Genomic DNA, 25,672 nt, shown 5'->3' with positions numbered 1-25,672 from the left:
CTCTCACTCTCATAATTTTTCTTTATTATGTGTTTTATATATACTGGGGTGCCAAAAAAATGTACACATTTTAAGAGATGTTATCTATGTATTAATTTTCGAAGTTGAATTACAGTAGCAGAGTATGACATTCACTCAAAAGATGGCGTTAATTAAATGAATGCTAGCGTCATTCATTGTATTACAATTTTATAGTTTTTTCCTTTCTTAAAATATACATATATTTTGTGTGTGTGTGTGTACATCTATATATGTATGTAGCATATTTATTAGATACAAGACTTTACTTAAAGTCAACCAATTATAAATTTTAATCACATCTATAAACATCTTCTTGGTAACATCTTTGCTTGACCAAACAACTGGGCACCATAACCTAATCAAGTTGACTCATAAAATTAACCATCACTTATGATAGCTCTGTGTTTAACCTTTTGAGGAAATGCCAGGCTATTTCCCAAAGCAGCTGCACCATTTACATTCCCACCAGCAATATATGGAGATTCTGATTTCTCCACATCCTCACGAACACTTGCTGTTATCTGTCTTTTAATTATAGCCATCCTAGTGTGAAGTGGTGTCTCATCATGGGGATTTGCTTTTTTAATTTAATACTACGTTTCTAAGATTCATCTGTGTTGTCACATGTAGCTGTTCATTCATTTCAATGTGGTATAATGTCCTCTTGTGTAAATGTACCACAATTTGTTGGTTCATTGTTCTATTGATGGATAATTGGGTTGTTTCCGATTTTTTTTTTTTACTTTTATAAATAGAATATTCTTGTACAAATAAATGTTCAAGTGTTTCTCTAGAGGGTATGTATATATCTCAGAGTGCAAATGCTGGCCTGGAGGGTATACAATACTCAAGTTTACAAGATAACGCCAGTATGTTTTCCAAACGCATCTATGAGTTTGCACTCCCATCATCAGTGTATGAGATTTCTGTCTGTCAGTGCACATTTTTCCACCACTTGGAATTATCAGACCCTTTTTTGCCAATTTTGTGGGTTTCTCAATTTACATTTCCCTTATTATTAATGAGGTTTAACATACTTTTATGTTTATTCATCATATGATTGCTTTTTTAAAAAATAGTTGTCCTCATGTCTTTTGACCATTTTAAAAAATTGGGTCCGTTGTCTTATTGATGGCTATAGATTCTTTATATGTTCTAGATATTAATCTCATATCAATTATACATGTTACAGACATCTGTTTGTTTTTTTCTTCTATGGTTTCTTTTGATGAGCAGAAGTTGTTGATGCTAATGTAATTTATCAGTAATGCTATAGTTTATACTTACTGTATCTTAGAAAACATAGTTACATGTTTAGCTATTTCATTCTTGTGGCTAAGCATGTTTTTTGTTTTTAATTTTCTCCCACTCCTCAAACAATTAGCTTTTCAGACTTGCTAGGGATTATTCCTCTGTATGTTATACTTTTTTTTTTTTTTTAACTTTAAACATGTTAGAGAATGGAAAAGGTTGGAAAAACATCATAGCGTGCTTCATACTTATGGCCTGTGTCTTACAGACCAGATACATACTTAAATTTCATTACTGAAATATTCTACAGCTCTTCTAGATGGCACATGACAGTGAATACATAAAAATTGTGGTCTGTCAACAACAAATTCCTTCTGTAACAAAGCTTATATTAATGAGAGAACAGAACACAATTAAGAGAAATCCTACTCTGTTTTAAGCCAGGGGACAGAGACAAATGAAAGCAATGTTATTGTTGTTTTTTATCTCAATTTAGGAAGAGGACCATCAAGCCCGGGTAGAAGAGGCAATCACCCGCATGCTTGTGTGTGCCCTGAAAAGTGCCGAGGATCCACACAATACCAGAGCTTGGTTAAACCCAACTGAGGTGGGCCACTTCTGGTTTTCATCATGGCAGTTAGCTTCCTGTGATAAATCAACCCTGGCCAGAACATTTGTTTCCCAATTTATGTAAGTGCATATAACCATTCTAAAGGGTTGTTTTTTCTTAGGTTGAAGAAACATCCCATGAAGTCAATTGTCGCTACTTAAACGGAGCTATTTCTGCCTTTTATGATCATTCCAGAACATCTAAGGTGGTAGAAACCCAAGAACTCAAAACAAATGGAGAGGACATGAAAAAGGACGAATTAAATGTTCACCACCTTATGGAGGTGGAACAAACAGGTAGCCAGAACTTAACCTTGGAAACACTAAAACAGGAGGCAGCAGGCCCGTTTGGCCCTGACCTGCTTCCTGTGCTACCAAGTTCTGAAAAACCACCCTCAGAAAGGGGAGGCATATTTGAAAATGATGATAAAGACTTTGTTGGCAAAGGTGGAGAACACTTTGGAAAATTGCATTGTACCAAGAGGCAACGAAGGATGAGTAAAAGTGAGAATGCAACTGTGGAACAGATTGCTTCAAATCATGCTGCGGCCCCTTCTCAAACATTCATTTCTACAGATGACGTGCTGGACTGCTTGGTGAATCCCCAAGTAACCAAGATAGTGGCACAACTTTTGATACAAGGAAGAAGTTTGTAATTGTAATACAAAATGACTTTTTAAACAATATTTTTAAAGTATTTTTAAACAGTATGGTGTTTAAATAAAAGATGAAATAGGAAAAAGTCAATTTTCACATGCTTGTAAATGTACTTATTCTTACCTAGTTAGATTTCAATCTCTTTCCACCTTCTTGCATGCACATTGCTTTTTGGCCAAACTGGCTCTTTGTTATTTGTTAGACCTTCTCTCGGTGCTTTTCTTTTCTTCTGCCATCCCATCTCTTTAGCCTACCTCAAATGTAAGCCCTAAGTGTTCTCAACAGGAAGTAATCTCTCCATCAGCCTCAGCAGGGGTTAGCCAGCTGTCTGTTTTTATAAGTAAAGTTTTACTGGGTCACAGCCATGCTATTTGTTTACATATTGTCTATGGTGGCTTTAGGGTTACAGTGGCAGAGCTGAGTAGTGACAGAGACTATATGGCACACAAAGATGAAAATATTCACTATTGCCTTACAGAAAAAATTTGGCAATCCCCGGCCTAATGCATCCATTGGGTGAATTCTAGCTTTGATTTGAAGGGATCACACTTCTAACACCTGCAGAATTCTCACTGGATAACCCCTGCATCCAGAGAAGGGTACCAATCGGGAGAAAAGTAAGTGGGGGTCCAGTACAAGGACGTCTTATGAGAGGAACTGGGACACCCAGGAACACCAATCCTGAGAATAAAAAAGGACTGGATGCTACTGACTCCTGAAACTGACTAAAAGCTTGGTTTGGTGAAGTTGATCCCACTCTGATTACTTTTGCAAGGTCTGATGATAATTGCTACCATTACTGACTAAGTAAGAATTTAGAAATTAAAAAAGCATATTGATCTCTGAGTAACCATTCATGAAACAAATACATAATAGAAAAGATACACAAAGTCACCTTTTAAGATGAACTGACCAATGGCCCCATCTTTCTCAGTCTTCAGACTGGGGTTATCAATCCAAAGAAAGTATGTGCCTTCTGGGAAACGGAGGGAGGGAGGTGTTATTATGTGAACATGCCCAGGAAAAGAAGGGTCTGGAAGAATCCCTTCTGTAGCACTTACCACCACCTGACCACTATATCTATTTCTCTGATCGTTTCTACCTCCCCCAACCAAAATGTCACTGCATGAGGGTCTGGACTTTGTTGTATTATTGCTGTATTTGCAGAGCCTAGATCAGTGCCCAGCATATGGTAGGTGCTCATTAAATATTCGACGGAGTGGATTATTTTAAAAAGGAGACCTTGTTGGTAATAATACTCCATCAAATACACTGGGGCAGAGTATGCTGTGACCAAGGGTAAGCTGTCTGTTACCCTTAGTAAGTATATCCCTATTGCAGAAATAGACATATCTTTGTCTTCAGATGTTGTATTTTTTATGTTTGTTACTCCTTTGACCACTGTTTTTCAAGTTGCAGGTTGTGACCCATTAGTGAGTCACAAAATCAGTTTAGTGGGTGAGACCAGCATTTATTTCAAAATGAAACAATTTGAGTGAATTCAATAGTAAATTTAAATATTATGTGAAACTTTCCAGGAAAAGTATTTTTTCAGGGTAAATGTATTTCACAAAACTTCAGTTATATCTGTGTGTGTATTGAACCTGATATAAAATGTATTTCTTAGAGTAGGTTAGGGTCAGAAAAGTTTGAAAGTTGTTCCGAGGCAAAGCATTTAAGTCAGCTAGAGGTTATAGTTTTTGACTTGCAGAGCCCTGGAAAGTTAAGACATTGGTATGAATGGAAACGTGATGAGAGAAAATTTCCTCATTTTATATATATAGAGAGATTATGACACAGCAAGAGATCCTGGCTACCTGCAAAAGAAGAGTGCGAGAGTGAGAGAAGATAGTGAAAGGGGGAGGCTGTCAGCCACAGGTAACTGAGCCCCGTTTCATCCTGCATTTCTCAGATGAGCATGCCTGAGTGAGTGAAATCAACTATTAACTAAACACACTGATCCTGTAGAGGCCAGAGGGATTAAAGAATACAAGCTCAGCGTTACCTAAAGTCACAGTATCCAGGTATCAGGGCCGACCTATACAGTAGGCACAGTGGCTGGGGCCCATGAGCTTTTAAGGACCCACAAAAATGTTTTAGAAACAGCCTTGATTACATTCATGTTTATACCGTGTTTCCCCAAAAGTAAGACCTAGCTCTAATGTGTCTTTTGGAACAAAAATTAATATGACTGCATCTTATTTTAATATAAGACGTGGTCTTATATAATACAATAATATGATAATAATATAATACGGGGTCTTCTATTAATTTTTGCTCCAAAAGACACGTTAGAGCTGATGATCTAGCTAGGTCTTATTTTCGGGGAAACATGGTATCAGTTTCTATAACAGAAATCAAAGCCAGAAGGAAAAAACCAAGGAGCTTTAAGGGTTATTCACAGATTCTCTGAGATGTTCCTGAATCGGTAACGTCAATCTAGCGCCATGGTCTGTAGTGGGAAGAACAAAGGGCTTGATGACACAGGGACCAAGATTCAGTTGCTGTCTCTGAGGGCTATTACCTAGGTGACCCCAGGTGAGGAATTTCCTTGCACTCTCAGCATCAGATTCCTCAGCTTTAAAATGGGGAACCATGTTAGAATGGCTCTGACCCAGTATGTTTAAAATTCTTACCTCACAGGATTGTTTGGGGGAATAAAATGAATACTGTATGTGAAACCTTCTACTTATTGTACTATCTGATACAAGCTAAGTGCTCAATCAATATGTCTGAATCTGAAATTTACCTGGGAAAGTTGAAGAAGAAACTTCCCTTGACCATCTGATAAGTACTGAGTAGCAAATTAGCAATATGTTTAATTCTTTTGGTTTATTTAGGTACCTTTAAAATCATCAAAAGCTAGGTTGCCAGGGAAAATATGCCATTTAATAACCTTAGAATTCATTTAATCTTCACATAGTGGAAGGGTTTCACACTGAAGATGTAGCAGGCATTAATTGCCCCACTGTTTTCACTGGAAAAAACTAAGACCAATGAGTAGGAGTTACAAGAAGGCAAATTTGGGTCCAACATACAAAGGACCAGTTGGAGCAGGGCGGCTGCGCTGCACAGGTCCAGGGGACACTGTTCCCACAGACCACACGCCAGGCCACGGTTCCTGGGCTGCGCAGGGCATAGCTGCACTGCAGTCCCAGAGCCCTGACTGCAACTGTCCCGTATGTCATGGGCTGATTCATGAAAAACAAAGTTCCCTGTCATGGAATCTGTTCAATTTGAGGCAAAGTGACAATAAGTCAAGGATGTTGCAGAAATGGTTCCTATTTGGGTAAGAGTCTGACTAGGCTTTTCTCATTCTTAATTGGTTTATGAAACATTTCTGGAGTATCCATTGTACATCAGGTACAGACTTCAGGGATTAAAAAAATGAGCCAGACACCCTCCCTGATCCCAGGAAAAATAGCAGTCCCACCCACTTAATAATACTGTGCTCCCACAGCAATACGGCATCCAGACGTGACACCAGCTATCTCCGTCAGGGGCAGCTGCAATTGCAGAGCTGTGCCCTTTGCTTTTAAGATTAGTATTACTCTCTCCTTCCTGAAAATATAAACCTGTTCTATTCTTCTACAGATTTGATGTTCGTGATTGTGGACACACAATTGTAACTAAGTTATTGGATTTAAATTCTCAAATTTATTGCTTTCACGATAGGTTCATTCCAGTTATGAAAGAGAAGCTGAAGAAAGTCTGATGTCAGTGGCAAGGATCCTTTGATCTTAGAAAAAGCTGTTAAGAGAAAAAAAATCTAAAACTTGTTTTACAACTAGATAGGTATAGATGAATAATGTCATCTGTGAAGGATACCAAAACGTTATTGTTTAAAAGTAATGAGATACTCTGGGTAAGAATGGTAGTCATAAAATATCACAAATAAACTTGGATTTTGCATGTGATCTGTGACACTGTCATACCGGTCAGCTGAATTTTGAGGGTTCTTTAGAGGAGGCTCAACTAATGATGAATTTCCATTTGTGTAGACTCCAGTAAGCACTCGCACATAATACATATGCTTTTTTCCATTTACATCTGGTTTGGAGTACGTATTATTGGCAGAATAACTGGCATGAACTGCAAAATAGGTTCCCTTTCCATATGCCACAGCTGTGAAGAGAAAAACAACAGTTTTAAGCATTTCAATTTAGTCTGTAATTTGATACATTGACCCAGTATGTCAAATAATGTTAAATCATATTCAGTTCTCTCTAAAGCCTCTTAAAAATTTTTTTTTCTGTGTTTCTAATTAAAGAAAATCATTCCTCCACCCCAGAGGGCTAGTCATAGTTAGTTAGACCTGAAACTTTGGCTATAACATGGCCACCAACCATGAGGGAACACAGTGCAGTCCACCTGGTCCCTCAGCCAGTTTGGGTTCACACGGCTGACACCTCATTGGGAGCACCCACATTACTCACTTCCTTACCATTCTTTCCAGCATAACTGCGGTTAAAGCCATGTTGGTTGACATGTGGCAACGAGTCGGCGTCTGTCCCATGGAAAAGCTGCAGCTCATTTGTTGTATGTTTATTCTTGTCATCCATGATTTTTTTCTGTGTCTGGTAGCCCTTCCAGAGACGTGGATTCTGGATCCTCTCCATCTGCAAATCAATGAGGAAAAATATTCTGTTAGTGCCAAGAGCCCTTGGAAAGATACAGCAAATGAAACATGACCACTCTTTTTTCTAACTAGAAATTACAATAAACAGCATATTCAATGCCAGATGGCAGCTTTCTGTATTCAGAATTCTTTTTTAGATCCAGTGTTTCACAAATCAGGCCTTGGGAAGAATGTTAATTTAATTTCTAACATCTTTTATGCACCATATGAGAACAAACAATATTTAGGATCTTAGCCAACCAAGCCTCTCCAACTCCTGCTTTTTACCTTCACTGTAGTTAACTGCTCCTGTTGCTGTCCACCTCACTTTGTCACTTTGCCTCTCTCCCCCTCAGTACTTAAGAGATACTGGTTTACCTAGCCAAATTCTAACTGGGAGAAACACTAGAGTGTCTAGGCAAGAAGGAAATTAATTATTGAAAATTAATCTCTCGTCCAGTTGGAAGAGTGGGGCATGAATCCTGACGGAAGGGAATCAAATCTGGTTGCAGACCTAAATGGCCATGCTTTGACCATACTCTTTGCACAGTGGTTTTCAGGGCTATGGTGGAAACTCCTTGGATCCTGGATTGCAGATCAGCTTCAAACTTCCCTAATCACGAGGTAGTGGCCATTTCATAAAGTTGTCCTGGGAAAGAGTAAGGGGTGGGTGAAGGGGGACTCGGCCCTTCATGGTGAAGGTTCCATGTTGTGAGAATCTTTTTCCATTCTAGAGAATTCTTGGTTAACACTAATAACTGCCTCCCTCTGGTTATGTATTTATTTTCAGTTTGGGGTTTCTTATTTTTAATTAAGATACAGTTTGCTCTCTATCTCAAAGTCTCGGCATAATCATGTATTTTGTTGATCTCATTTGTGATTTTAAAATTGATTTTTCTTTTTTACCTACTATTAATTTCCTAATCTTTAAACTGCCTACTTCTATTTTGTTTCTATTTATCTTAAATTTTATTTATTTTACTCATCTTTCAAAAGCCTTAAAAATGTCTTCTTATAGAGTTTTGAAACCAGTCTTAGTCTTCTCATTCTTTGTTTCTCACCTTTTTTTTTAGTATGTGTGCTACTAAAGCAAATACCCTTTTAAAATTTAATAACTGCACAAAGAAAAGAATTATTTCAAGTAATTTTGAAAAAAGTAATCTGATTCTATATTTCTAGTGAGATAAATTATGAAGTCAGAAAACAACCACCATGAATAAATCTCTATTTAGAGGTTTATTTTAACAGCAGACTTCTGGCTATGGTAGACTACTTGTATCAAAGCAAGCTACTTGCCAACAACTACTAAAAGAGCTGGGGGGCGGGGAAATGTCTGTTTGAAGGCAACAGGATTTGATGGGGCAAATTCTGAGATTGAAGGGCACTGCAGAGTGAAATAAAGTCAGAAGACAATATAATAATTTCTTCAAAGTCCATAAAGAAAATAACTGCCAATCCAGACTCTACACTCAGCAAAAATATCCTTCAAAGAATTAAAGTGAAATGAAGACATTTTCAGATGAACTAAAACTGAGACGACCAGAAACATCACTACCAGATCTACACTGGAAGATAAATGAAAACCAGAAGGAAAATAATCCCAAAATAGAGGCATGGAAATACAAGAAGAATTGAAGGGCAGCGGGATTAAAAGTTAAATATGTTGGTTAATATATATAAATACTGACTGTATTAAAAAAATTAAAACATTTTATAGAGTTTCAAGTATACACAGAATTAAAATACATGTTAAAAGCAGTACACAAGGCAGGAGGCGATAAATGAATTTAAAGTGTTCAAAGTTCATTGCATTGTTTGGGAAATGATAAACATACTGATTTGCATCAAAGTTTAATAAGTCAAAGGTGAACACTACAATCTCTAGGTAAACAGTTAAAGAATTATAATGTAATCTAATAGGGCATTAACAATCTAATAGGGCATAAAGTGAAATAATAAAAATACTTAATGCAAAAGAAGGTAGGAAAAAAGAGGAAAGGGAACAAAGGATAGATGTGATAAATAGAAAACAAAGATTAATATGGTATATTTAAACCCAAACATATCAGTAAATACAGTAAATACATTAAACAGAATAATCACTCCAATTAAAAGATAAAGATTGTCCGACTGGATGAAGAAAAACAAAAGTCAAGTATATGCTGCTAAGACACATCTTAAACATACAGTTTTCAGATGGTTAAAAAAAGGGGAGGGTACAGAAAGATACAGCATGCTAACAATAACCAAAACAAACTTGGCATAGCTATTTTAATATTGCTAACAATAATTTTGGTGTCATAATTTTGAAACAATTTTATATATACTATAGGATAAAACAAACAAATAAATATGTAATATTATTAGAAACCAAAATTTCTATTGTACAGGAAAAGATATTAATATAATATAAAAACTTCAGAAAAAATCTATAATATTAAATTTTAATTGAAAACATCAATATGAACTCATGGTTTTCTTAGCCCTAGCCATGCAAGAGCCTGGAAGCAATGAACACCTCAGTAGCAGTGAGCACATCCAGCACACAGATCTTGGTTTCTCACTACCATTCCCCACTAACGGGAATCAGGACTTAGAGAAATGTCTGATGCCAGCCTGAGACAGAGAAAGTACAAGGTGAGCTGAAGAGCTCTTGTGGTAGAAAGCGAAGAAATGTTCAGGGATGAATGGGGTCATGAAAAGAACATGACAGCCAATTTGAAAGGGCCCCGATTAGTCAAATGTAGGACCATTTGTGCATCTGAAAGAATAATCACTGTAATTAAATATAAGATACTGAACTTTTTTACAAGCAAGGGGGAGAAAATTTCTTCTTTATAAAAATGCCAGATAATAAATGTAGAAAGAATGACAGAACTAGAAAATTACATTTTGCAACCTCCCATGTAATAATGGATTCAGGAAAGGATCATCAAAGAATGTTCAAGTTAATTGGTAAAAGGTTGTTGGGGAACAGGGTACTTACTATACAGTGACAAAGTATCATCCCACAGATTACTACTGATTCCAGTGGAGAGATATGGTGGTTACCACCCTAACTAGTGATCAAACTTAGCATCATTAATAGTGGGACAACCTTACCGAGGCTTTGATGTGATCTATCACCTATGAAATATTCTCACAAAAAATATTTATCTGAATTTACCCAAGCCCTTCAACCTAACTCCCCGTTTACCAGAAATAAAGAGAATAGAGGAATAAATTAAATGACACCATGACCAATCAGACAAATCTGAAACCTATATAAAAGCTGGCTTGGGTTCTTTAAAAAACACTGGCTTAAACTCTTCAAAAAATTCAATATGAAAAATCATTGTTTAAAGTGCAGTAATACTGTTCTAGATCAGAAGAGATGAAAGAAACATAATGACCAAATGCAGTATATGAACCCAGATTAGGGTGTAGGGGGGTGAGAGTTATAAGACAGATGTTCTGAGCAGTTGGGGAAATTCGAATATGGACTCCATATTGGATATTGTTGAATTAATTTTAATTCACGGGATTAATTTTCTTACACAGGATAATGATATTGTTATTTAGGAGAATGTCTTTATTCTTAGGAGATATGTGCTAAAATATTTAGGAGAGTCATGATATCTGCAACCTACTTTCAAACGCTTCAGCAAAAACTGAGAGGGAGAAAAAGCAAATGTGGCAACATTTTTGAATCCAGGTGGAAGTTTATGGATGTTAAAAATCTTAGTCACAGACATAACTGTCATGGAGCGTGATAGACCATCCATTTTTCATGTTAATGTTTTCACTAGAGACCTCCACAGAGGTGTCTTAAGTACTGCTTTTATCTTAAGCTCTGCTTTTATCAGTGTCATACACTAGGATTTCACATAAAATTTTATTTGAAAAAAGGGTTGTGAAAAAAGTAGTGAAATCATTTATCTGGCCAAGATCTGGCAACACATGGTCAGCCTCCAGGGCACACTGCAGACACTGTTGCTCAACCTGGGCATGGCATCTCATCACTATGTGCCAGTCAGCCACTAGCAGATGTATGTGGAATGACACTTACTTGTCATCTCAGAACCAGGTCATCAAAAGGCTGCATGCTCGAATCACCTTGTCTTAGTAACTCACAGAATTGTTCTGCTCAACAGGTTTATAATGAGGGATTTAAAAAAAACAAAAACACAAACCACAATGGTATAAAATTGGATATTGAATTTATGGTGAAGATGATTTTGAATATATTCTCCAGTACTTGATTCACAGGATAAATCTCTCAGGAGTCAGTCTCAGTATTGTGAAAAGCTGTGAGTTTCCTGACCAAGTGGTTTGTTTTTTGATTTATGGACAAGACTATGAATCTTGTAGCTGGCTGTTTACTTCTTTGCTTTGTCTACTAAGAAGCTCAGGGACAAATTTGTGGTCCTCCTCTAATAGCTATCTAGGACTTCATGTCATGTATTTTTGTGAACTAACAATACTTCTGTGTTATTTTCCTTACTTTTTCTCTTTGTCCATTTTCCTTCATCTGTTTATTTTACCTGAAGGTATGGTATATATCTTTGTAGGACATTTCAAATCTTTTTTGAATTATATGTGCTTAACCAGACGGGTAAGCAGAATGGTGGCAGTGCAAATAGAAAGTAAGAGAAAATTTGCAAAGAAAGAAAATGGAGGATTTACTGGTAGACTCATTATTATGGATGAAGGGAAGGTACTCAGAGATCTCTAGCTTTACTCAGAAAGTGGTGGAACCGAGGACAGAAATGGAGAAGGAAGGGGAAAGACCACTACTTAGAGACGATGAGTTAAGTTTTAGGGAAATTGATTTAGCAAATAGATAATCAAGCAGAGGTTTTTAGGCCACTGGGAATATGTTCTAGAGCTGGAGTGAAAAATCCAAGTTGGTGATATGTTGATTTGGGAGCTATCAACATTGAAATATTAGCTGAAGCCAAGGAGGGTAAAAACATTCCCTGGTGAAGTGCAGAGACAGAAGACCAAAGTATAAATCCTGTGGGTTTAGAGGAGAAACAGATACCAGTGATAATGAAAGGAGAATTAAAGAAGAAAAAAGCATCAAAATAATACTGCCATAAAAGTATTTCATGTAATTTCACAGAGCAACATTAATGTTTAAAAATGGAAGATACCAAAATAAATGAGATGGACAAAGAAAGAATCACTGGATATGTTAAGGAAGCAAGCCCTGTTGATCGTGAATGGTGGGGCAGAGGCACATAATCTAACCTGAGGAGCCTCTGCGTGTCTCTTCGTCGTGGTTTGCTGGTTATCAACTCCAATTTTGAACCCGTATCTCTGAATTTTTGTTAGCTTTCTTCACAAAGGAAATATTTGCCTTTAGTATGCTACTATATTGCAATCTATTTTTATATTGTAATAATTGTCACAAGAATCTCAATCTTAATGTCTCAGTAATTATGGTGACACGGGTAGCATCTAGAATCTAACATCTAATTACGATAATATATTCTAATTCTGGATTTAAAAATGAGATAGGAAATGAATCAAAATGTATTTATCCAGGACCACAATACCCCTTATTTCCACCATTAAGAAAACTCCATGTCAGCAGAAGGCTTACCTTCTCTATCTTGCATTGTGAGCAGGTCTGATTAAACTTTTTTGCCACCATGTCATATTCTGCATGACCAGGCTGTAGCTCAACCAGGCAGACATCCTGTTGCTTCATATCACTCCAGTGCACAGGGATCGCAACTGCAAAGTAGACATTTAAGGACACCCTCGCACCCGGGAAGGCTCATCTACATGGTCCACATTCCTGGTATGCTTTGAAAAATTGAGTATCATTTGTGTTCTTGTTTTACAATCTCCTATTTCAGTGTATTCAAGAAATTTCTTATCTTTCTAGGGGAATGTTTTTCAAAGCAGAAGCGTGGACCACAGAACCAACCGTAATGCTTGTTAAAAAAACAAAAAACCCACAGATCTACCAAATCAAAATTTCTCAGGGGTTGAACCTGTGTACCAACATCTTAACAAGTTTTCACCATGCTCAGATTTGAGAACTGCTGGTGTAGTGTAATTCAGCTACATATTCTGTTACGCCTCTAATCCGACATAACTTAATAATTTAACAAATTATTTCCCTACAATGTGTTAAATAGTTGCTACCATCTCATTTACACACTCATGGCTTTTTGCCAGAACTCCACACCACCACAAGGTCCTCCACATCTGTTCTTTCATCACTCTTCACAGCTTCCTTAAGAGTTGAGTGGGTAGCAGGTTTTGCTATGTGGCGGGTTGTGGTGGCAGCTCTGTCTCCCCATCTGCTAAACAGACTATTATTATTATTGTCATTTCCCCAGGGCTGCTCAGAGTCTGAGGAATTCATTCACACTAATCTCACAAGAAATGAAGATAATGTACTGTGAGGGAAGCCAATTTACTTGTTTTCAGTGGGGGACTTCTGTAGTTTGAAAGCAGGAATGGTTGTCTGCACAAGCATTCCCTTCTCAGGGAGCACATCCAGTCAGAGAATCTGAAGGCTGCCTCCTGATGTGTATGTCAAGGAACCTCATTTTCAGGGCAGAGGAGGAAGTGACCTCTGGGAGATGATCCTACAAGGCTCCTGATCCTCTCTGGGTATCAGTTGCAGACGCAGAAAGCGCCCACTCTCTGACCAGGCTGTCTTCTCCCTTTTGGTCTAGAAAACCTTGGGCCACTTTTCTTTAAAGCTCACGGCTTTCCCTCTCCTGACTGAGGCAGCCATTACCTCCGCAGAAGAACTAGCTCTGGGCAGCTTGTAAACTCTAAAAACGCAAGGTTTGGCTAGTGTTATCACTAAGATGGTCGTCCTCAGGTGGTTGGGCGTGCCCATGCTGTAGTTTTCCAGCCATAAGGTAAGCTCCTTAAGCTCAGAGACCAAGTTTTCTATTTTATTCCATAGGGTTCATTGAATTTTATCTACTTGCATACAATTTTGATGTATGTACAAAATGGTGTTGAGCCCAAAGTGTAAAATAACGGATAACAAGCATGCAAGTTTGACTGACCTTCATGTTTCATGATGCGCTGAACAGGTAAACTATGTCCCTTTGCATTTGTCGCAACACATTTGTTCACATCCACTGTGTAGCTATGGTGATTAATTTTCACCTTGACGGTCCCCTTCTTTTGCCTTGCTTCCTCCAATAGCAGGTTGGTTATTTTGTCGAAACAATGAAAAGTGTTATTGTCGTTATATTGCCATTCTATGTATTCACTGATACAATCTGCTCTGGATTCCCGATCTTTGGCCAATCGAACTGTCTTGATCATTTCCTCAATTGCATTTCTGGCCCGTTCTACATCTCTGTTAATTCCCAAAACCTCAATCAGAGGTCTTTCAAGGTCCAAGCAAATAGTAATATTTAAGTTCTTCTGCAGCTTAATCAATTCTTGATATTCCTTGTTATCAAAGTGTTTGATACATTCTTCTTCACTGGTGTAAAGACCCTGTTCCTTATTAATAATTTCCTGTATCCATGAGAGGGTGGATTTCACAGATGTTTCATTTTCACCACACACCTGAAAAATTGCTGATTCTGTTTTCTTTTCCAAAACCAAAGGATTTTTTTTGGGGGGAGACTGCTTTGAGAAGCCCAAAAATGCTAAAGAAGAAGAAAAAAGGGGATGCAACAGATGCTTTGAATAAAATAAACATTAAAAAAAGAAAGGAAAATTAGTTATTTTTTTTCTTTTCCTTTTTTTTGCTTTGTCACCATGCTGTCCATTACACCCCCAAGACTTATTTATCTTATAGCTGGAAGTTTGTACCTTTTGACCCCATTCACCCATTTCACCCACTTCCCAACCCCTACTCCCACCCAGAGGTGGGCCTCTATTAGAGGTGGGCCTCTATTAACCATCAATTAGTCCTCTGTCTCTATGAATTTGGGTTATTTTTTAAGATTCATGTATAAGCGATCTCATACAGTATTTGTGTCATACAGATATGACTTATTTCATTTACTCTCATGCCCTCAAGGTCTATCCATATTGTCACAAATGGCAAGATTTCATTCTTTTTTATGGATGAATGATATTCCATTTTCTATTTTTTTTTATTCATTTGCCAATGGACACTTAAACTGTTTCCGTGTCTTGGTTATTGTAAATAATACTGCAATGAACATGGGGGGTGCAAATATCTTCTTGAGATAATGATTGTGTTTCCTTCAGATAAATACCCAGAAGTGGAATAGAACTTAGTAGTTCTATTTTTAATTTGTTGAGGAACCTCCATACTGTTTTCCATAGTGGCTGCACAGCTTTACAGTCCCACCAGCAATGTGGAGGGATTCCATTTTCTCCACATCCTTGCCAACACTTGTATATTTCTTATCTTTTTTTTTTTATAATAGCCATTTAACATCTATGAGGTGATATTTCATTATGATTTTGATTTGCATTTCCCTGATGATTAGAGATATTGAGCACCTTTTCATGTACCTGTTGGCCAGCTGTATTGTATGTCCTCTTTGGCAAAATGTCTATTCAGATCCTCTGCCCATTTTTTTATCAGATTGTTGTTGTTTTTCTATTGAGCTGTATGAGTTATATTATTCATATTCATAACATAGCTGTATGTTAATATATTTTTGGATATTAACCCCTTATCAATTAGATGATTTACAAATATCTTTCTCCCATTCTATAGGTAGCCTTTTCATCTTATTGACCGTTCCCTTGCTGTACAGGAGCTTTTTAGTTTGATTTAGTGCCGCTTGCTTATTTTTGCTTTTGCTGTTTGTACTTTTGGTGTCAAATCCAAAAAATTATTGCCAAGACCAATGTGGAGGAGCTTACCCCCTGTGTTTTCTTGTAGAAGTTTTATGGTTTCAGGTCTTATATTCAAGTTTTTAATCCGTTTCGAGTGGATTTTTGTGTGTGGTGTATGATAGTGGTCCAGTTTCATCCTTCTGCATGGCTGTCTAGTTTTCCCAATACCATTTATTTTAGTATATGTACTGCTGAAGCAAGCATCCAACACTATATTGAAGAGACTATCCTTTCCCCATTGTATATTCTTGTCTCTTTTGTTGCAAATTAATTGACCATACATGCATGGGTTTATTTCTGGGTTGTCTATCCTCTTCTATTGATCTATGTCTGTTTTTATGCCAATACCATACTGTTTTGATTACTATAGCTTATAATATAGTTTGAAATCAGGAAGTGTGGTGACTTGATGCCTCCAACTTTGTAGTTCTTTCTCAAGATTGCTTTAGCTATTCGGGGTCTTTTGTGGTTCCATACAAATTTTAGGATGGCTTGTTCTATTTCTGTGAAAAAATGTCATTCCAATTTTGATAGGGATTGCATTGAATCTATAGATTGCTTTAGTCAGTATGGATATTTTAACAATATTGATTCTTCCAATCCAGAAACACAAAAGATCTTTCCATTTATTTGTGTCTTCCTCAATTTCTTTCATTGGTATCTTATAGTTTTCACCTCCTTGGTTAAATTTATTCCTAGGTATTTTATTCTTTTTTATGTAATTGTAAATGAGAATTTTTTTAAATTTCCCTTTCTGATAGTTCATTACAGATTAGCTATTTCAAGTCAGACAAAGACAAATACTGTATGATTTTACTTATATGTGGAATCTAAAAAAGCAAACACCTCCCCACCCCACACCCCCAAAAAAACCCCAAACTCATAGAAAAAGAGATCAGATTCATGGTTATCAGAGGTAGAGGGTGGGAGGAGGAGGAATTGGAGGAAGGTGGTCAAAGATACACACTTCCAGTTAAAAGATAAATAAGTACTAGGGATGTAATGTCCAGCATGATAACTATAGTTCAAACCACTGTATGATACACATGAAAGTTGTTAAAAAGTAAATTCCAAGAGTTCTAATCACAAGGAAAAAATTAGTTTTTCCTTTTTTGCTTTCTCTTGTCATTGTATCTATATGAGATGATGATAGAAATGTGTCTATATGAGATAATGATAGTAAACTAAACTTTTTTGCGATAATCATTTCACAATATAAGAAGTCAAATCATTATGTCACACACCTTAAACTTCTACAGTGATGTATGTCAATTATATCTCAATAAAACTGGGGGTGGATCTAATAAACTACCAAAAAAGAATTTAGATTAAAAAAAATTAGCTATTTCTCATATGATATCAATATTAGGAATGTGTATTTCATAAAAATGAACAACTCACATGCAACTTTAGAGATCACAGACTGTTGGGGAGGAGCTTGAGAACTTTCTCGTTTTTTCATGTTAGCATAAAACACATCCAGTACTTGAGGCAAAAAGATAACAACTTTAACTTTTCTCACAGAGCGAACTGATCCTTTCTGGACAAAGTCTTCAATGGCATTAATTATGGCTTCAGCAACCTTATCTGGGTCTTGTTTGGCATTTCCTGGGAAGGCAAATGATAAAAATGACTGGGGGAAAAAATGATCTGGAAAAGGCTGAGGAATAAATTAGGGATTCCAATTCTCACAGACTAAATACCCACTCCCCAGCTCTTTCATCACTGTAGACCTTTCTAACAATGCATCAGCAAACATTTTTGAAGTCCTAGATGCAATGGGGAGATTTTGTCTCAGGATGTCAGAAAGCCAACAGCCCAACAAATGAATAAAGGACCTAATGTTTGGTATCTGACATTCATGTCTACTCTATTCAGCAGATCCCAGCTCACTGTATTCCTCTGTGTCACACAGCACAGTTAATCTTTCTCAGCCCACTAGTGTCCTCAAAAGATCCATAAAAAGTAAAAGATGCTATGATATGTTGAAATATTATGCTCTTTAAAGAGAACCACAATTTTTTTTTTTTTTTTTTTTTTTTTGCTCAGTCATCACTTGGCTTTATGTATGTATTCTTATTTTCCAAGGTGTCTTTGGGGACTTGATTTAAACTAAGCTAATTTTGTAAGACACCTGGAGCTATTTGTTATAATCTATACTTTTTTGCACGTAAGTTATCCACAAGCCTCCAGGAAGTCTTTCCTTGCACACTCAGTGAGATTTTAACTGGCTAGCAGTGTTCAAGATTGTTACCTGAGCAGGTCTTTTCCTAATTAAGCATGTTCCGTATCTTGTTTCTCAGGCCTACTGCTTAGGTAAGATCATGACAGGTTCCTCGAAAAGTCTCATGCAAAACCAGGGAAGTAGTCCCATATGAATGACAGCTCTCACATGGCAGGGAGGGTGGCATTGTGTAAGTCCCTGACCAATCTAGTGTGATAGACTAAGGGTCCATTTGGATTATCCCTGCTGAAGGTGCTCACCATTATTACAGAAACAAGAGTAGGCCTCTTTTATTTGGCTATGTAGACAATTGGGGGATGTAGACAAACCCCCAAAAAAAAAACAAACCAAGAGGGTTTACTCAGGGTTTTGTTTGTTTGTTTGTTTTTTATTGGATGAGCATGAAAAGAGGGAAATTCTCCTTTGCAAAACTGTGTTATCTCATGATGTTTGGGAGAATTTGAATGGGAGTGTTCAGATATATTCATTCCCTCTCAATAAACATTTACTGTGTCCCATCACAGGCTCATGCTCATCTAGGCACTAGGACAAGAGGATGTGATGCGTAAGGTTGAACAGGTGTTCAGTAGGTGAAGTGTGGAAAAATGAGGGAACGCCCAAGTCTGATAGAAATGTGTAACGGGTGTGAGAGATTCAACCTACTGTGCTCAGAGAAACAGAAAGAAGTATTTTTCTTCTATTTTTGAGAAAAATAAGTCCGGGGTAGGAGAGATGGGGTGGAGGAGGCACTAAAGCAGAGAGCCTGGATCTAGCAGGTCTAGAGGGGAATATAATAAGTTTAGGCAAAAGACAAGAGTTGAACAAAGAGAGGAGGCAAGAATGAAGACTCGGGTGGAGAGCTTGAGGAGACATTTAGGAAGTAAACTCAGCAGGACCTACTGACCAACTTTGACGTCTTGTTCCCCCTCTTTTGCCACCGACAGGCCTTCATGTGTACGTCATGGGCATGCTATATTAAGGTTATTTATTTACATGTCTGTCTCTCACAATAGGCTAGGTGCTGCTCTATGTGGACTGGACCCCTTTTTAGTGGTGCCTGGTACATGACGAGCATTCAGTAACTATTTAATCAAACTAACTAATAAGTTAATGAACATAGGAGTGACAAAGAGGGTACAGTCAAGAATTCTAGATAGAAATTGATGCTTTTAAGATAATCAGGGATGTAAGAGGAAGGGCAGGTTTGGGGGAGAAGACAGTGAATTGTAGTTTGGAGTTTACATTGCTCTTGAGGTGCTTTCAGGTATCACTGACCACACGTTCTCTCCTCTAAGACAAGTGTCTGTAGGTAACAGGAAGAGGACTTCTTTTATAGCCAGAAGCTGTCTTGTTCATAGTCTCACGCAACTCATAAATGCCACTAAAGGGGAAAAGCTTCCCCACTCATTAGTCTAAGAACCAGCTCAGATGGTGATAGAAATAGGTAAAGAAGAAAAGTGAGGAGAATCTGTGCAGACCAGCAATGCCACCAAATCGGTGGAAGAAACAACAGGTTTGCAGAAATACTCAAACATGTGTACATATTTATACTAAACTAAAACCACCTCATTTCCTTGTGTCTTCTTTGAGTCCACCCAGGGACTCCCTTGGAAAGGTCTGTGCCACCTGTGGACTGCCTGTTTTCTTGGCCCAAATAAAGTTAAGGTGGAAACACAAGACCAGAGCAAAGAGGAAAAAGCAGTTGGAGACAAAGACTGGGAAGTCATCAGTGGGCGTCCATAAAAGATGACAAATACAGAGATAGATAGACAGATAGCATGTTGGCTAATCTGCTGGGACTGGATGATACTACAAGGGGAATAAAAACACAAAGGGGCTATAAATTATATTTTTAGAAATAGAAAAGTAATAAAGTAGACATAACATTCCACATGGGAACATTAAGAGGAATGGTCGAGAATTACACAAATCAAAATATGGGACAGAGGATTCGAAGAAGGCCCAGAAAGTGACAAGGATGGTTAAGTTTATTGAGGCTAAACTTCTGGAGGGCCTAACATGCCAGTACAGACATTCAAACCTAGAATCCTGAGCATTGGAATGACCAATCCAGTGCCCGGCATTCTCTCTCTAAGACGGGCCAGTTCCATTCCACTTAAAGCTAAGGCTGTTTGCCTCCCGTGACCAGCTCAATTAAGGGAGATCAAGTAGGAATTCCTGATCAATGCTCATGACTCAGATTCCCAGGAAAAGAGCTCAAAGCACATCACCTTACTAATGATAAACCCAAAGCACCATCCTTCTATATGAAGAATCACACAATCATGTACTTTGAGGAAAACTAGAAACTCAAAAGAGGTAAGTAGGCTGAAAAGAGGAGAGGGGGGAATGGAGTTTCTGACGCATTAGAACCCACTGAGTTATCTCTGTGCAGAGATGCCCTAAGGCCAACCTACACAGCCACTGAGGAAGAGGTGAGAGAAGAGGGCGGAAATGCTCATCTGGGAGTCAGCTACAGGGAGGTGGAAGCCAATTAACATATTGTCCCTGGAGAGGATGGAGGAGGAAGTGAAGGACTAACAGGGGGTTATATAGGGGATGGAAAAAAATAAAAAGGGACTGCTGAAAGAGGAGAGATGGCCTTTCTTACTCTTCCCTCCCTTTTCTTCCCCTCCCTTCCTCTCCTTTCCCCTCTATATTAGAGAGCAAACTCTCTCTAATATTCCAACAGTCTCTTCAGTTTTCTTCCCTTTTCCCTCTTTTACTTAAAACACCCACAGGCTTTGCTCATTCCCTCAGCGGCCGCCTTGGGGTGAGAAGCTGCTCTTAGGAACACTCAGCATGAACTATATTAAAATCATCACAAAATCAAGGGAAAGGGGACACCTAGGGATTTGGTCTTGAGAGGCTACAGACCTGTCCCAATGGCTGGGAGGCAAATGGATGAGTAATTCCGCTTTTCACACTCCTGCAAAACATAGGAAACCGATTTCTTGACATCATTTCCGCCAATGACATGAATAATATTCTTGCACTTCAATAATCCACCTTCGGTAATTATATACTCATTGTTGCCCTGTTGAGCTAAGAAACATAAAACAAAAACACGCAAAGTCAGGTCTGAACCCACTCTTTGGTTGTTTAGAATGCAAAATGTCTGGTTTGGCAAATAAGGAATTTAATGTGAATAAGAGACTCCTAAAATATTACCGTGGGTGAATCTTTCTTGCTTACCTTCTCTTTTTAACCATGATTTCACCTTTCATTTCTTTTCACTTCTAATTTCTATGACTGGAATTCTTTAGCAAAATGTATGATTTTAAGATCAATATATTGTCTCCTCAATCCCAAGACTTTCCCCAGCCTCTCTACAGTCTCCCACATTGAGCTTCCACTTACAATTTAGGACCAAAAAATAGCACTGTGCCTTACCTAGACGAGAACATTCCATTTCCACATTTTGTCCAGCCTGTTCCAAAATTGCTTTGGAGACCCCTACATGAGACCATCAAGATGGTTACAAACACAAACAAAAACTCAGAAACAGTATATTAGGATCAGAATAATTGCCTCATTATCTAAACACTTTCCCCATCATCAAAGGAATCCTATAACCTGGGTATTTCTGTTCATGAAGAAGAAAAGTTCATAAAAGAATTGTTACCGATTACAAGAAACCATGTCAAAATAATTTTAAAAGTATTAATTAATAATAATATGCCTAAGTTGTAGAAGCCAGTTTGGCTATAGCAAGTGTAGAATAGTCTGGCTATAGGAACGCTCCTCCATGAGATCTACTGTGACTATCACACTAGTCAAAATCCTACAATACCTGCTTTGAGAGTAAATGCCTTTGATGTTGAATTTACGATCACATCTGCCTCTTCTTTCGTGATATCTCCTGAAGCCACCTGGAAGGTGATGGGGCCAATTTTCATTTCATGCAATCCTAAGTCAGGGCGAGAAACAGTTTTATAGAAACCTGAAAAGAAAAAGAAAATAATGAAGTCAATAACCAAGTGAACAACAGCAAGAATGACTTAGGTCTCATGCTCCCACATGTGCCCCTGCCATACTTCTCTTTTTCTCTCCCCCGCCTCCCTCCCTGCCTCCCTCTCTCTCCCTTTCTCTCTCTCATCTCTGGCCTTTAACCTGGCCCTGATCCTCAGCCCCAGTGATGCTCTGTTTTTGAAAAAGGATTACAAAATATAATACATATCAAACATGGACTTCTGGTGCTGGTCAAGGTGAAGTTAGCCCACTAAAGCCTATATCTCCTGCTGATCACAACTAAAAACATGGCACAAATACAAAAAGCCACTAATGGAGGACTGAAAAGGAAACAGCAGGCAGATTGGGGAGGGGAGTCAAAAATCTGAAGAGGCAACTTGAATAGAGGGGAGTTTCCCACTTTGTTTTGTTTTGAGAATTTTCTTCTTTTCTCTCCCAGGTTGCACCCAAGAGTGGTCCTAGTTGCAGAACTGCACAACGAGCACTGGTAGCAAAACTCTCAGAGGATTCCTGTCTTTATGGCCAGAGGATTGAGAAAAAGGGTCCCTGTGAGCTGACGAGTATGGCAGGGATCCTTCTTATTTTCCCTATTTTTTTTTGCTTTTTTAATCCAGGCCCTACCCCCAAGGTGACCCCCGCTGCAGAACTCCACAGTGGCACCACACAGAGCTAAAACTCTGAGAGACATTCTGTATTTCTATCTGGAAGAATCAGGAAAAAGGACCTTTGTGGTCTGACGTCTCTCTCTCTCTCTCTCTTTCTCTCCAAGAGAACCCTTTCTGGTGGTCTTTCTGGTGAGAAGACCTGCAAAATGGGCTCCTACAAGCCAGAGAGTATAAGGGGAATCCTAGAGAGGGAAGAGCTAGAGAAGGTGATCCCCTATTCTGTGTATGAACTGAAATAAATCCTGAGCTCACCCCAGAGCTGCACATATGGAGTCAGACCCAAGCAGCATAGCAAAGGTTTTGAGACCTGAAGTGACATTGGAACCATTGCCCACCCAGAAGGTGAGACAAAACTCTTAGAATGAACTTAAACAATTAACTGCCTGCTAAAAAAAAAAAACAAAAAAAAAAAAACACCATTTTCCAGATTTTTAACCAGACCCAAGTTTCACAACATAATAATGAAAATAACCAGCCTATAATCCAAAATTGCTTGTCATACATACAAAGAACCAAGAAAATGTGACAGATTCTCAAGAATAAAAACACTCACTATAGATGGTAATCTCCACATGATCCAGATGTCAGAATTACCAGACAAAGACTTTGAAGTACCTACTATAACTATGCTCCCTGAGGTCAAAGTAAACACATTTGAATGCATGGAAATGATTTGAAATGAATGGAAAAATAGGAGTCTCTGCAGAAAAATATAAATTATAAAATCAAAAGGACATTTTACAACTTAAAAATACAGTATCTGATATAAAAAATTCACTGCAGAGGCTCAATCGTGTAGCAGACAGAGAAATGAGTCATTGAACTTGGAGGTAGATCAATAAAAATTATCCAATCTGAAGAATAGAGGGAAAAAAATTTTTTTTTAAGAAAAAAGAACAGATCCTCAGGGACCAGTAGGACACTATTAAAAGGCTTACTATTTATTTTAGCACCAGAAGGAGAGGAGAAAAAGATCATTGCAGGAAAAATATTTGAATAAATAACTGAAAAATTCCCAAATTTGATGGAAGACATATACATTCAGATTTAAGAAGACTCAGCAAATTCCAGATAGGATAAACTCAAATAAACAACAGCAAATTTAACAGAGAAAAAGCATTTGGTTGGTATTGTCTCTTTAAATGTATCTATTTCCAAAAACACATGTCACATCATTTTTAGAAAATAACCTCATCACTTCTTAAAAACCCACTGTACAGATTAACTAACTTGGCCTGCCTACTCTTTCACTCTAAATCACACAAACATGGCCAGTGTCTTGCAGCTCAGGTATATGGAACATAATTTAATATCTTTTTTATCAAAGTTATTTTTTCATAAGACTCATCACTACCATCTTTCACTTATCACTAAATAGTTATTTAGTAATTTGAAATAATTTCTCAATTTAAAAGCTTTACTGAACCTTGTGTATTTTCAGCCTTGGGAATTTTGTCACTGACGAAATTTCCATTAGCCCTTCTGTTGAATTCATCTGAAAACGCCTGGAGACACAAAGACATTTTTTACTACAATAATCCTCAGTAGATGAATGAATTTGATTCATCATGGCTTTTGATCCTACACGCGCAAATATTTAGGAGAACAATTCTCAAAGTATTATTTATTATCATTACAGATTTTTAAAGTTGTGAAACTACATATATTATTTCTACAAATGCATCCTATGGAAATTAACAATGTAAACAAAGATACAAATACAAAAAAAATTCATTACAATGTTATTGATAATCAAGAAAAAATAAAACAGTTTAAAACCCAACAGAGAAATGGTTAAATAAATTTTAGCATATTTCCCTGTTAAAATACTTAGCAGCCATTAAGAATTGCACTTTGAAAGACTATGTAATGGAATACGAAAACACTCATTTTATATTATTAAATGAAAGAAGAATAACATTAATTACGTTGTATAACACCACTTTACAAAGTACAAATGTATAGACGACTGGAATGAAATACACTAAACTACTTTAAACATTTTGTATTATTCAAAGTTTCTACAATGAACATGTATTACTTTCATTATAAGTAAGAGCAAATAACTTTCCAGTTGTTAAAAATACAGGGTTAAGAGAAAGACAATCACAACACTTCGATTTTTAACTGCTTATTTGTACCAGAAGAGAAATGGCTAAGGGAGTATTGCTTTTTGGAGCAAGAGGCTGGTGTATGTTAGGGTTAATGAACCTGTGAATTCCATTTCTTTGCCTGGTAGTGACAACCCCAAATCATCACTTTCTTCCTCCTTGTAAACAAGCAACAGGTAATTTTGTTGGAAAACAGTAAGTAAAATCTTGGCTAAAAGGCTGATACGATCAAGGGAGAGAGACCAGCAGAGACTACAGAGCCAAGGTGTCAGGCTCATAGACCTCCAGGGGCCAGGCAGGGAAGCTACAAGTGGAAAGCTGGACTGACGTGATTCTGGACTACACAGCACCTGCCACTCAGCCACAGCAAACAGTTCAGGCAGAAATCCATGCCCAATGTGCCAGCACGTTTGAATTTTTAGGTTATGGTGGACAGCTGGAGCTTTATGTGAAATGTTTGATTTTTAACTGTTAGCAACTGATTCACATTTTTAAAAAATAGCTCAAACAAAGCACATCTAGAGGCCATGTTCAGACCACAGACTGCTGTTTTGCAACCTCTATTACAGTGTCTACTTATAAACATCTCAATAAGTTTTGTTGATTTTTGTGCAAAGATAACCAAAGTTTAATTGTCTTTAAAAGTCTTCAGAGGAGAGGGTTGCTAGATGGGCGGGAGGGGTGGGGGTGGGGGGGAGGGTGAGGGGATTGGAGGGCAATCGGTGACCATAGGATGGCCACGGGCTTGAAAATT

General features: G+C 37.7%; 2 protein-coding genes across 5 annotated transcripts in view; one reads left to right on the top strand and one right to left on the bottom strand.

Moving 5' to 3' along the window:
• The window catches only part of HSPBAP1 (HSPB1 associated protein 1), a 41,569-nt gene extending 36,825 nt beyond the window's left edge, over nt 1-4,744 (top strand). For 2 of the 4 annotated variants that reach the window (XM_033121548.1, XM_033121532.1), the window contains 2 exons: nt 1,769-1,962; nt 2,078-4,744. In XM_033121548.1, the coding sequence (XP_032977439.1) occupies nt 1,769-1,962; nt 2,078-2,537 (654 nt within the window). In that variant the 3' untranslated portion in view covers nt 2,538-4,744. Of the gene's footprint in view, nt 1-1,768; nt 1,963-2,003 lie in introns of all 4 variants that reach the window. The other 2 variants (XM_033121558.1, XM_033121538.1) reach the window with 2 other exon arrangements.
• A 98-nt stretch (nt 4,745-4,842) lies between these two features.
• PARP14 (poly(ADP-ribose) polymerase family member 14) overlaps nt 4,843-25,672 on the bottom strand; it is a 44,374-nt gene continuing 23,544 nt past the window's right edge. The window contains exons 9-17 of the mRNA XM_033131932.1: nt 24,234-24,312; nt 21,964-22,113; nt 21,564-21,626; nt 21,048-21,215; nt 17,348-17,554; nt 14,179-14,775; nt 12,744-12,877; nt 6,983-7,157; nt 4,843-6,663 (exon numbers count right to left, since the gene is read on the bottom strand). Of these exons, the coding sequence (XP_032987823.1) occupies nt 6,374-6,663; nt 6,983-7,157; nt 12,744-12,877; nt 14,179-14,775; nt 17,348-17,554; nt 21,048-21,215; nt 21,564-21,626; nt 21,964-22,113; nt 24,234-24,312 (1,863 nt within the window). The 3' untranslated portion in view covers nt 4,843-6,373. The remainder of the gene's footprint in view (nt 6,664-6,982; nt 7,158-12,743; nt 12,878-14,178; nt 14,776-17,347; nt 17,555-21,047; nt 21,216-21,563; nt 21,627-21,963; nt 22,114-24,233; nt 24,313-25,672) is intronic.

This window comes from Rhinolophus ferrumequinum, chromosome 2 (assembly GCF_004115265.2).
Source record: "Rhinolophus ferrumequinum isolate MPI-CBG mRhiFer1 chromosome 2, mRhiFer1_v1.p, whole genome shotgun sequence".
In the NCBI taxonomy this organism is placed as follows: domain Eukaryota; kingdom Metazoa; phylum Chordata; class Mammalia; order Chiroptera; family Rhinolophidae; genus Rhinolophus; species Rhinolophus ferrumequinum.
The sequence above is the reverse complement of the archived record's forward strand: the minus strand, read 5'-3'. Positions and strand labels throughout refer to the sequence as shown.